The sequence below is a fragment of the Ambystoma mexicanum genome, chromosome 3q, assembly GCF_040938575.1.
Source record: "Ambystoma mexicanum isolate Mex_15411 chromosome 3q, UKY_AmexF1_1, whole genome shotgun sequence".
In the NCBI taxonomy this organism is placed as follows: Eukaryota; Metazoa; Chordata; class Amphibia; order Caudata; family Ambystomatidae; genus Ambystoma; species Ambystoma mexicanum.
This window is the reverse complement of record NC_090926.1, coordinates 1,218,730,042-1,218,743,548: the sequence shown is the minus strand read 5'-3', so window position 1 is coordinate 1,218,743,548 and position 13,507 is coordinate 1,218,730,042. Positions and strand designations below refer to the sequence as shown.

At 45.3% G+C, this 13,507-nt stretch overlaps 1 protein-coding gene across 4 annotated transcripts in view; it reads left to right on the top strand.

Moving 5' to 3' along the window:
• Positions 1–13,507, top strand: part of FBXW9 (F-box and WD repeat domain containing 9) — a 503,699-nt gene that overhangs the window by 192,456 nt on the left and 297,736 nt on the right. For all 4 annotated transcript variants that reach the window (XM_069604110.1, XM_069604111.1, XM_069604113.1 and 1 more), the window contains one exon: positions 10,702–11,138. In XM_069604110.1, the coding sequence (XP_069460211.1) occupies positions 10,702–11,138 (437 nt within the window). The remainder of the gene's footprint in view (positions 1–10,701; positions 11,139–13,507) is intronic.

Genomic DNA, 13,507 nt, shown 5'->3' with positions numbered 1-13,507 from the left:
TTTATAGAAGAGTGTTTGCTCCACCATAGCTCTGTGATGACTTTCCATCTGAGGGTACCTTCATTCAGTTGTGGTAAAGGTTCACCTGGCATGTGCATTGGTTTTAGAATGCGTCAGTCTGGGCAAGGGCAGTCTGTAACTATTTGCAGATGTATTGTGATGCCCCTGCAGCTGGACACATAGTAAAGGAGCTAAAGTTGATCCTTTACAGAAATGAAATATTTCAGTGTGAAAGGTCGGTCTACGCTGTTGCAGCACCACATACAATTGCTAGGTGCTCCCTTTTGGAAGTGCATGAAGATGTCATTGCTCATATTTAATGTCTTTTACGCCATATAGCATGTGGAGTACAGCGCTATAGAAGACTTCTGCACAGTCATAGAAAGGTTTTTGTTGAGTGACTCCTTGCTCATTTTCGACTAGTTGTATCCTGCTTTCAGCTCTAGGTTGGAGACGGTGGTGGCACCTGTTAGGTTCACAATCAGTTTGTCGATCATGGGTGTGACATGTCTTTCCCTTCACATCACCTGCTTGGGCAGGTGCACGTGTAAGCAAATGCTGTCTTGTCTTTTCTTGTTCATAAGATACCAAAGGTGATGGCCATTACACATTATCAATGATGCCAGATTTCTTAATGGTTAGCACTTCTTGCTCCACCTTTGCTTGCTAATGGAAGGGTACCTTCTAGTGACTTGTGGCTTTGGGTTACATCTTTTTGTTCATATTAAGCTTGATAATGGTATTCCTTATATGGATGAAGGTGGCCGAATGTGAAATGAAATTCAAGTAGGTCATCTGAGTCAAAAGATGGGGATATTTAAGGTGAACCTGGTGAAGTCCAGATGTTCCCCCAGCTTTTTTTTTTTTTAATAATCCAGTTGTTATTGTTTTCCATCATATGCAACATTTTCAACAATAACAAAAAAACTTTGGTGGATCCCCCCCAACCTACCCTCCTTCCCATAACACACTGCCCTACCTTCCAGTATTCCTTGTCTTGTGTGCCCCCACAACACTCCCTTTCCCCAAGAGTCCCCCTGGGTTGCTTCTCAGCTCCCTTCTATCCATCTGGCGCAGCTCGTTCGAAAGTATGGTGATATGCTCTGTCTCCATACACCCTTCCCTCCAGCTCCACCCTTCCACTCCACCCCCTTGTGTATGCTGGGCGGAGTCACATTGCCCCAATCTACAGCCAGACTCTTCTTACCCATCATCATGGCCGTTGTGATCAAACATTTTTCCTTACTGTTAAACCCTTTGTCCCCTCAGACATGCAAAAGCGCCAGCTTAGGGCAAGACGGTACCTGCTAACTAACCATTCTAGAGAGGCGGACCCTTATCCGCTCCCAAAATACTTGCACCTTGGGGCAGTCCCATAACACATGAAAAGGGGAGCCCACATCCACCCCGCATTTCAAGCATTGAGGATCTATCGCCCTCCCCATTCGATGGAGGCGAACCCTGCAGTAGTAGCCCCTGTGCAGCACTGTGCACTTTATCAGGCGCAGTCGCAAGGTTATGCTAGCTTCTATAGGTGATACCACCGCTTCTACCCAGTTCCCGTGCGGATCCCAAAACTGCTGGCGCCTCAATGCGATTCGGTCCCTGCCGCCTTTCCATTGCAGCCGGTGTCTTCCCTAGGCGCCCTGCGGTGTGCTCTCGCAGTGGCCTTCTCCTCGACAGCCGCCGCCGCTGCATGCTGCCATCTTGCCACTGCCTTCAACTCAGGAATCAAGGCAGAGATCTCCACACTGGCGCTGCCGCACTCTCGTTGGTACGGCTCACCTCACTCCCCAGCTACTCCAACGACCAAGCATGCCCAAATGGCTGCAGTTTAGAGGCTTCTTCAGCCTTGCTGTCGGAGCAGAACTGGAGGGAGAAAGGACTACATCGCCATCTTGCACAACAGCGCCCCCCAAATGTTCCCCGATTTTGTAGCTGTGCAGCATGTTTGTCCCAGTCTTGGCTATAAATACTTTGGTCCCAAATATGATGTTTCTTGTGCTGCAGTGAAGAGGTAAACGTGTCTGACATTGCAATGGGTGTAGGGCAGACAACAGCCAAGTCTTCACTTTCTTGGGTTGTAGTTTTGGAACCAGGATCAGTAGGTGACATTTATTTTCAGGCTGGATATTGGCACATGTGCCTTTTGTCATTGAGGACTGATATTGCTTCCTCATTGACGAGAATGCTTCGCTCGTAAGGCGCCTTTGTCCTTGGTATTAATGACTGTGTATACATAAACTACTTTGGTAACACTGGCAAAGTCATGGTCATCTGAGCTGCGTGAAGCATTGTCATCCAGTCCGTTTTGCTTTGTGCTTGCCTAGAGTGGTCTGGGGATCTACAGCAAAAGGGTTGTGTTTATCACACAGACCACAGGTAGGACCATGTGTGGGGCATCCAGCTATCTAGTGTGGTTTACTACCACACTGCCTGAAGGATTTCACGATTTTGCAATGTAGTTCTCACACGCTTCCTTCAGCATCTGGGCTGGATTTGAGGCATTGGTACCCCTTCTTGTGAACGTGTAAGCATCTTCCATCGTTGGTTAAATGTTGTTTCCATGCAAATGCCATGGTGTCACACATCTCATAGTTACATGCAGTATTTATAATCTCAAGACAAGATATTTGTGATTCTTGAAGGATGTGTTTCCTGGAGTGGTTTGACACAATCCTTGGGTTCCTTAAGCGCATATTTCATCCTATGCATGTCATAGCTTGCAAGAGCTTATCAAGGCCTCACACTCACATGGAAACTGTGAAGCTATTTGGTCTTTATTATTTGCATTACAGAAGTTGACTCTTTCAAAGTCAGGGCTGGTTTGCGGTTGAATGTGCACCGTGGGAGCTGTTGTTAGGTTCATATTATTATTAGGCCATGTGAAGGAATCATGAAGGACACAGACAACAGACTTAAAATTCAAACAAAAGATATCTATTAACTCAAATGTCAGGATGGTTGAAAGCCTAACCTCCCCTGTGCTATGGTGGGATTTCCCTACCTGAACAAAACTAAGGAAAGTCTGTGTCAAAGAGTCCAACTTAATAGTCTGGCTGTGTCCAAAACTCATCCTTGCCCTCACAACTAGAACCAATAAATGTGTAGGGATACCAAAGTCAAAAGAAACATTGTTTAATTTAAAGTTCTGAGCTTCTTCCAGCTCAGAGCTTTCTTTCAGCTGCCAAGTACATGAAAGTTCTCCACGAGCATATGAAAGTTCCATTAACAGTCTCAAAGTTGTGCCTTCTCCAGTCCAAGGTGATATAGTTCAAAACCAATCCTTGGGGTTCCCTTCCCCAAGCTTGAAGTTGCACAATCCAAACAAATACAAGGATCTCGGGACTACATTCTTAAGAGAACAAGTGCCTCTCTTCCCCACTTCACTTGCTTCATTCTTTCAAAAGTGTTTCAGTGGTTTTTTTGGGCTTGCTTCATGGTGCTCTCTGGTCTAGGCGCAGTTATTAGGTCACGCAACCAGGATCCCTGGGTTCCTTAGCCCATACACAGGTTTCTTGGCACTGGTTCCTGTGCACTAAGTCGCCTTCACTTCACTCCTTTTATTGGACTCTTGGCTTTAGGGTGTACTCATATTCTTCTGGCTATGTCTCGTGGCTCTGCCACCTTGTATCACATACCCCTTGTCAAGTTGTAGCTTTGCCACACTCTGCACTCAGTCATTGCCATTCACTGTTTAGGCTTCCTTCAGCCTTTAATATATTCAACTTTCAGGTGAAATATAACTTGTTGTGCAACATAGATTCATTATGGTTGAATTTCAGTTCAGAGTTCAAAAGTGATTTTATAGTGCTTAATTATATTCAGTTTAAATTGTATACTTGTTTGCTTCAACGCCAAACTATGTGGGAGTTCGATATTTAATAAGTTTGTATGTCAATGTTAAGTTTTCATATAGTTCAGCATTCAAAGTATATTGATTTTCTTTCAAAGGTAAAGTTTCATATAGTTCGATATTCAATATGCACTTAATTGTTAAAGTTCACGGACCGTTACACACAGAGGTCCATTGGCAGCTTCCTGATTCTGGAGCGTCCCTCTGACACTCACCAGCCGCCTTTGGATTTGTCCGTTGGTTCCTGTGCCTCCCTTTCAGCTCCTGAAGCCGGAAACCCACTGGTGTGAGCTGCACTTCTTCGTGTCAGTACTGTCAGGTGTTGTATGCATAAAAACTGGTTCGTAATAACCCATAAAAGTTGGGGGAGGTTAGGTTGACTGTCACAAGAGAAATGGGGATACCATGTCTCACCCAAGGGGGATACCCCACTCCTCAAGGACCCTCCACCCAGGTCATCATCCCCCAATCCCCCTGACCCCCCCGGGTCAAGGGGCCAAGGGGAGTAGGAGTGGTACTACACTAGGTTTCTACACTACACACTTCACAGCCATCATAGCCATCTTCACTCCTGATGGTCGACAGGGATGAACAGCGCATGCATGTCTTTGCCTACTGGATGAAGCAGAATGGAGTACATTTTTCCTGTGTTAATTTATCTGGTTGCGCAAAAGTAATTGTGAGAGCCTGGCCACATCATCCCGCTCCTCCACAATGATGACCTGGCAATCTTGGTGTCAAAAAGTGGTAGGTGTGCAAGGTTGCCGGTTCCTTGATGTTGTTTTGGGTCAGAGATGATGGTTGGCCCATCGAGATTCTTTATCCCAGTGTTGCAAGAAAAAAGCGCGTATGACCCAGAATGGGCCACCCCCATTTCTGGGCTACTCCTTGGCTTATTTTTTCAGATCTTTGGTGGAAGATTGGTTGCATGATGTTCAGAGTCTATCAGACTTTCAAAAGGTTTTGTTTCGTAAACTGGATCGGGTAGACATTTATTTGGAGCTTTGGAAACCCCTTAACAATGTATTGGTACGTAGGGGGTTATTTCACATACAGTAAAGTTGATTCAATGGTGTAAATTCTGTGTGGAGTATGTGTTTGTGTGTAGAGTGTCTTTTTGTTACTTGTGGGGGCGTTGTATTTTTGTATTGGCTTGTATGATGTTGCTATATTTGCTGTTATATTTTATAAATGATTCTTTAGGATTTCCTATGGGAGTTGATAATATATTCAGTTGTTGCTGGGTGGCGCAAGGGTTTGCTTTTAAAAGTAACATAGTGGATTTTGTTCATTACTTAATGTTGCAGACTTTAAAAATGTAAATAAAGGGGGATTCCAAGATGGCTGCCGGGACACGAACACTGTGAGTAGAGGGCACCTGCCCGCGCCACCTGTTCATTAAGGATAGTGCACTGCAAACTACCCCCCCCCCCCACCCCTCTCTCTATCCCCAGGGCAAAGGTTAATCCGTGGTGTGGCCCAAGTATTGTTCCAGGACGCTGAGAAGCATCTGATGATATGGGTTCCCCCCAGATTTTGAGTGATAAGGGGCCAATTCCTGCAGCGGAGCGGGCGATCGCCATTTTGGAAGCCAGGCCCGGGTAAGCTACGGAGGATTGGGCTGGCACCCTTCTACCAGCAACAGCGGAGAACTCCCATATTGGTGGCGGTACTGGTCCCAATTCATCACACCCGATTTTCAGCGGAGGATGGACTCGTTGACACACCTGTGTCTGTGTGCAGTGACACGTGGGGCAGAGGGCATTGATGGAGGAGGCAACTTGGTGATTAAAGGTCTTTTGGCTATAGCAAACCAGGAGCTGACTGGAGCACACCACAAGTCGGATTCACTCTAAGGAGGGGTGCGGAGGGGGAGAAGCCTTGTGGGTGCCTGTGGACAGTGACGGTGCTCCCAACAATTGGTGGAAATTTGGAAAGAAGCTGAACCTGAAGGAAAAAGCGAAGTGGGACAGGGGGAAGACATACCCCTGTCAGCAGGGAACAGGAAGGTGATCAATGGACAAGGCCCGGCCTTGGTGCTTGTGGAGGGGTAAAGACAGGCCCTAATTGAGCAAGAGAGGGGCAGTGGCCCTAGCCATGTGGAAGCTCCCAGGAGTAGCGGAGTACAGGAATAAGAAATAAGGGCCCTCAGTGGACTAGAAGGCAATTGGGGCAAGAAGGAGGAAAAAAGCCTCAAGAACCCAAGGAAGGAGCTCCTACTCCCAAATTGGCAATGAAACAGCAAGATGGGGCGTTACAGAAGCTCTGGCGGAAGAAAGGGGAGATGGTGTTGGGTAAAGAACAGACGCCCAAGGAGCAGTATGGCTCGGGAGGGTCGCCAATCTGGACAACTGGAAAAGCTGTTACCAAAGAAGTGTTTCAGCAATGCTTCAAAGAATTCAGCGATCAGATGACGGAGACTCTACAGTCACAGTTGAGTCTGATCAGAACGGAGCTAGCTCAATCCTTACAAGAGGTGAAAGGAGACATTATTGAATTAGGGGAGAGGTTTGATACCACGGAAAATGCCATTCAGGAGCTGACTAAGGACACTCGCAAGATAGATGCATTAACTGACCAACTTACAATGGCCACACAAAATCTAGAGATTCAGACTGAGAATCTTGAAAATTGCTTGAGGAGAGCCAACATTTGGGTAAAAGGGCTGCCCGAAGGAGAGAAGGACTGAGACTTAAAGGACACAGTGAAACAGGTTTTTGCCGATCTGTTGGAGCTGGAGGCTGCAGGAAAGGTGCACCTGGAATGCATTCACCGGGTGGGCTCTAGAAGAGCGGAACCAGTTTCCAGACCGTGCAATGTAGAAACGGCTCTCCAACGATACGTACATATGGAGGCGATTCTTCAGGCGGCTAGAAAGGCAAGTCCTGTCAAAGTGAATGGCGTCAAAATACAATTATATCAAGACCTAGCGCAATCCACAATGGTGAAGTAGAGAATGATGGGGTGGTGGTCAAGGCTCTGTCGCAGGCTCAAGTACGTTACAGGTGGACGTTTCCATTTGAATTTTGTATTTTCATGGGAGGGACGCCAGCACCACATTACCTCCTTCGAATAAGGACTTGGGATCATGAAAATAAAGGAAGAACGGGGTGTGCAACAAGACTTGAGGCTGCCACGAGAGACAGAAAAGATTAAACAATGGGAATGGAGGAAAGTACGAGAGCTACTTTCGAATGAAGAGGGCCCCGAGTGGTCCCGGAAAACAATGAGCGAACCCCCGCGCCCGTGACAGAAAATAGGTACATTATGGCCCGCGTCCCCTTGGTCCTCAGTGGGTATGACCTGGAGAAGCCTGGGCAGTGGAAGAGTAATTACCCACGGGGTGGTAGAATGGTGGAGGAGTGGGGCCTAGGAAGGTGGGAAGTGATTACAGGTGGGTCCTAGTAGACCTGCACAACTTATTTTCCGGGTGTTTAGTGAGATGTAAGCCCCATGGCTTGTTGCAACGGTGGGGGCCGGGGGGAGGGTTGAGTCCGACCGGAGTGTTTGGGGGTTGGGGGGGAGGAGGGGTAAGAGTGAGTTAAGGTGGTATGGAGTGGGGCAGTGGCTTCTAAAAGAATGAACATGCCAAAAGGTCCATGGGGGGTAAACGAGGGTTCCAACTGCTGACATTGACAGACGGGAGGGGTCCTTATTTCAAGGGATTGCAGGACTGCAAATAAGTGCGATAGGGGTGGACAGGGAAGGCAGATATATCTTTGCCAGTATCCAGTAAGGGAGTCTACAGTACATGATAGCCACACTATACGCACATAATACAGGGCAGAATGGATTACTGCGGTGGTGTTGACCAAACTTGAAAGATTTACAGTGGAACAGATCATAATAGCGGCGGATTTCAATGTAGCATGGGTCGGTTGGTAGACAGGAGTATGATAGTAACATTCAACTCACAGGGGTCCCACGCAACAACTGCAAGCATGTATGAGCCAATTAGCCATGGTAGATGCCTGGAAAGAAACTCAGAGGGGGACCAAAGGGTACACGTTCTATTCTCATGTCCATCGGTCATTTTCACAGATCGATTATATGTGGGTGTCAGCGACTTTATTGGGACGAATACAAAAAATGGATCTGGATCTGGGGCCGCCATATCACTAGATATACAGCAGGCAATAGAAGGTCTGGGCTGGAAATTCCCAAATCATCTATTAGGATCATAACCAAGGAGGTACGGGGTAAAATCGGGTAGTTTTTAGAAAGGAATAGGACTATTGGAATGCAAGAACCAACGTTGTGGGGCACCTTTAAGGTGACCATGAGGGGTGAGTTTATTGCAAGGAACGTTCTACTGGAGAAGCAACTCACCTCAATACAAGGCGAGCTAGAATCTCAATTGAAGGGGGCGATGAGTAGAATGGAAACAGATAGTGGGTGACCCTAAGGAGTGAATAGAGGCACATTAAGGGACACCTGGATCTTCTACAGAATAGGCAGGCTTTGATGGCCTTATTATTCTTAAAACAGCTGTCCTATATTAAGGCAAACAAGACATATCGTATGTTGGTCCGGCAGGTGAGGAAGAAGGAGGAAGCAAGGGCCATCCTCCGTATTAGCAAGGGACCAGGAATCTTTAGCTCTTTGTTGGAAGACATAATACAGGTATTTACGGAATACTACTCTGCGCTATATACTACTGATTCCCCAAATGAAGAATCTCAGGTTGCATATTTATAGCAGTGCCAGTTAAATAAAAGTGATCTAGGGCAAAGGGAGGGGTTGGAATGGGTAATTACTCAAGAGGAAGTACGAGCATCTATTAAGTCTTTACCAATGAATAAGGCCACAGGAACAGATGGTTTTCTGGCACTGTTTTATAAAACGTACAAAGATATATTAACCCCGGTGATGACCCCTCATTTACTTTTTCAGGATGGATTACTCATTCCTTGGAGGAGACAAAGGTAGTGTTATTTCCCAAGCCTAACAAAGATAGAACCACAATATGGATCATATCGACCCATAGCCCTCATTAATATAGAGGTGAAAATATTTACTAAAATATTAGCACCAAGATTGGAAAAATTAATAGCTAAACTCATCCACCATGATCATTCAGGATTTGTTAAGGGAAGGCAAACATTCGACAACACAAGGCGGGTGTCCCATCTGATTGAGAAGGTAAACAAATCTGGACTTCCCGCAGGGGTATTAACGTTGGACGCAGAAAAAGCATTTGACCCGATGTAGTGGTCTTTTTTATTTCGCCCTATTTAGGCAATGGGGTTCGGGTTGCGATTTTTACGATTGGTCATGGCCAATTATCAATCACGTACATTACTGTTAGCCATTAATGGTTATGTATCACAACGAATCAAGGTGTCTCAGAGTACAAAACAGGGATGAGTGTCTGGTGAATGTTGGAGGGATGTAAAGAAACAGGGACATGATGGCATATATAGTGTGTGTGCCCAATTCTCAAACCATTTTGGAACAGTGTTAATACGGCAATGAAAGTTATATTTGGGCCTCAAATACGTAGACACTTCGCGGAAGCAATATTGCGATTGGGTGAAGTATTGGACACTCTACTCTCGAAACCTCAAACAAAGGCATATATGATTCTCGGTGTAGCAGCTCTCTCACTTATTGCCCAAAAAATGGAAACAGTTGTTGGCCCCCACAGAATAAGAATGGTTAGCGAAGACTTGTCACTATGTTTCATTAGAGTGGGTGACATATGTGGTTCAAGGCGACCAGAACAAGTTTAAGGAAGACTGGGACTTGATATTGGATTTCCTCAATAAAGACTATTGAGTGAACTAGTGTTCACAAAGAATCTTGTTTGTTAGACTTGTATGGAGGCTTGGACTTTGTATATTACAGAATGGTGATAGGACGAAATCAAAAATGAGCAGCTGTCCAGGGGTGGTAGAGGTACAAATGCTAATAAAAATACTTTTAAAAACAAAATGTAAATAAAGAGTTTAAAAAAAAAGAGTTGTCGGATCTATTCATAGGCTGGATCAAATTTGTGGATAATCTAATCCGACAATGTGGGCCTTATGTGGCAGGGAATCTATTTGTAGGCTGTGGCGTCCCACTGTCCTGACCAGTGTATTTGTGCATATGCTGAGGTTAGTGTGGAGAGTAAACACAGTAGTAGGAGGCAAATTATGTTATTTCACGGTGAGTGGGGTAATGAATAAGCTAACAAGGGAAGGCAAAGGGGGATGTTAAGTCGTGTTTAAGGGGATAATCAAGGGCATCAGGGGAAATAATGGAAGACAAAGGGATTTATGATAGTTGTGGGTGGGGTGGCGCAGGAGGGAAAGTACCTGTGAAGGGTGGGATAAAGTCATCTTTTGACTAATCCAAACATCCACTGCTCCATCCCGTGATTTATTTGAATGCTCTCTACTGACCGATGCCAGAACCATCTATTCTATCATAAGCCCCTCGCTGACCATCCTTTACTGTCGGATCACAACTTCTTGTGCTCCATCGCCCGCCCTGCCACTGAATGCCAGCGTTTATTTTGCTCTGAAACACTGAAACACTCCCCTCGCTGTAGACCATGTACTGAATGTCCAGTCTCCCCATTCTCTGTTCAGTTAAAAGAGCATGATAAAAGCCCATTACGGGCCAGGGCCAGCTTTCTCTGCTCTATTGAAATTGCTTCTCTCTGAGCTCTACCCTGCCAGCTGCTCCACTGCCTCTACCAGCCAATTTACACAACACCTATTCTTTTGATAACAATTATATCCATCTATTCATTTTCAAAGGCTTTCTTTTAAAGTCTCTTGATGCTGTAGCCACGCTCTCCTGTAGCATGTGAAAAGATGCTTTTGAGGTACATTGATTTGCTGCTTTTATATTTGTAGGGCGGCAGTGATGGACCATGAACGGGGACAACATGGCAATGTCCAAGGATCAGACAATGATTCTGATGAAGAGGTCAGTGGTGACCCAGATACAAAAGCCCAGGAGTACATCAGTCGTGTGCGCAACCAGGATCGATGTGCGAAGGTGGGACCAAAGGTGCCGGGTTCCTTATCCGTCCATAATCGCCTGCAGGCCACAGACCTGAGCTCAGCATTGGATTTAAAGAAGTCACCAGCCAGCGAGGATGCCGAGGCCTCCCACCTTTTGCTCCTACCTCTAGAGTTAATTTTGGAAATCTTTAGCCACCTGCATGTCAGATTTGTCCTGAGTGTTCTGCCGCTAGTGTGTCGGACACTGAGGGACATTGTTCAAGACAAGGTGACCTGGAGAATTCGCGTCCAGAAGAGGCTTCAAGGATCCTATCCAGTGGTTGACAGTAAGTCAGAATCCCGAGCTATCTGCACATTCAGCTGTCGAGGTGTTTAGTATTCCACAGACTCGTCCTTCATTTTGTCCATCCAGCTAATTCATTTGTGATACAAATTTGGCACTGTGTGCTGTTCGATAACTCGTTTCCTTCCTATCCTTCTCAGAATCACTTTTACAACACCATGCACACCATTTGCAAAAAATAATTATAAAATGGGAAGATGAAATGAAACCAATTAGAATAAAATCAGGTTCAAGTAATTATACATTATTAGGAAGTGTGGAGATGTAGATGGGGGTGGCGAGGGAAAGCTATTGCTCATCGAGCCATGTCCTACGTAAGGCAGTTGAACACATTTTACTCTATTGAAGGATTACTTATTTCCCCCTTGACTAGTCCATTAGGGGAAGAAATTGTGTTCTATAGACAATGAACACCTTTTTGCAGCTTATTTGAGAGCCGTTAAGAACCCTGTTGGTGAAGAATTGTCTTTCTTTGAACAAATCAGACCTCTTTCATAAACTACAACACCCACTGGAAGAGGGACCCGCCGGGCAGAGAAAAATAAATATAAGTAACTAACCACTACGAATATACATCACACTTTTGTTACGAGAACACATAACTCACTGTAGATTGCACACGTCTAACGTCTGCTGCCATATCACCCCAAGATACTGCACACACTCAAGTGATCTAACATGTTGGGGAATGATGCAAGATGCACTCTGCCTCTAACAATTAGGGAGGCCTTCGCTAGTGGAAGCCCTCAATCAGCAGACCATGTTCTTCCAATCAAAGTACCCTGCCTATGTTGGAAACCTCAGATGATTGGCACAAAGCAGGCTCAGCCAAATCCCATCCAACTAGGATGACCATTACAGGATAACCCCCACACTTCACAGAATACATGACTCTACCTAGCATGTGACTGATTGGATACTTCCAGTGTTCCACTACAGCAGGTGACTGATGCACATAATTGCCTTCCAAGTGAGTCAATGCAAAGCCTCTGAAGTATTAATGCCCCCGAAGTGTAAGAGAACAGTAAAGGTCTGAAGGAGCTGAGGATAACCACCTCAAATGAGGGACTCATAGAGCTGCCTGAACCATCTAAAGCAGTTAGTATATCTTTCCTCTGAAATTGTAATCCATTTGGAGCAGCAGCAAATCCTCTCGTTTTATCTTCGCAATTTCCAATGTTATCTAGTCCAAATCATATCACCACGTGTACCTCTGTTAGAAAGGTCCCCTCTTGATAAAGATTAATTTGTATTCTGGAGACCAGTTCATTTTTAACCAATAGCAAAAGAAAATGGCAACAATCTTGGGGCAATGTTTTTTCTATTCCTTCACAAACCCTTTAAAGAAGGAAACCTCTCACCCTCTCCGTTGTGGTTTCTGTGTGGTGCATGATTCGGAAGCTGCCATGAATGAGCTCTGGGATGATGTGCTTGAGTGAAAGGACAGTAGTAAGTGTTTACCTTTTTGTGTAGCTGGACCTGTGTGCTGTCTTTGACATGTTCAACCCCAGTCTCTTGCCCTGCTCTCATCCATAGATTGGAACCGGGTCATTTCTTACAATTTTTTACATCTTTCTTAAAATATTGGCTGCAATAAATCGACCTGGGCATATTAATCAAAGTGATGTGTCTCCCCTGCTCTGATTAGGTATTTGTAAGTGTCATGCACTAGATTTTTGATTTTAAGCTGGCAACAAGCAGGTTCATCTCACTGGCACAGATGCTGTACGTTGGTACTGATGGAGACACATGGACTCAACAGTGCAGCTAGGACGGTCAGATTGCGTGAAACTCAGCAAAATAGCTTTAACAGTACCACAGCTGATGATCTACACGCATATTATTGAGAACTAGGTTTGCTTTGCTCTCTCACCCGTTTCACTTGCCTGTAATCCTCTTTGCCTACTTTCTCTATTTCTGTCCACGTATACTATTAATATTCTGTCCTTTTAACTCTATCCATGTTATTGTACCCTTTTACTGTAGCCCCTTATTGTACAGCTCTCCGTTGCTAGAACGGCACTATATAAAATCCAGCACATACATATCTGCACAAGAAAGGTTAGATTGATCATTCCCTTCATCGCGAAGGAGTATCGATATCTGGAATTGGGGGAACTTATTCATTGCTATTTAGACTATTTCAGTGCTTTGTTCGGAGCTCTCTGGGAACCTGATGTGGAAACCTCATTAAGTGCCCCAAGCAACAGTAGAACGGTCATGTAACTTCACCCACTGTAGGAGCTGCCCGAAGAATACGTGAGACGCATTCTGTCTACTTGAAGCGCTCTGTTTTTAGTAATGAGAGTCCATGTTGTGTAAATGGTTATGTGTCCACAAGAGTTCAGAGAA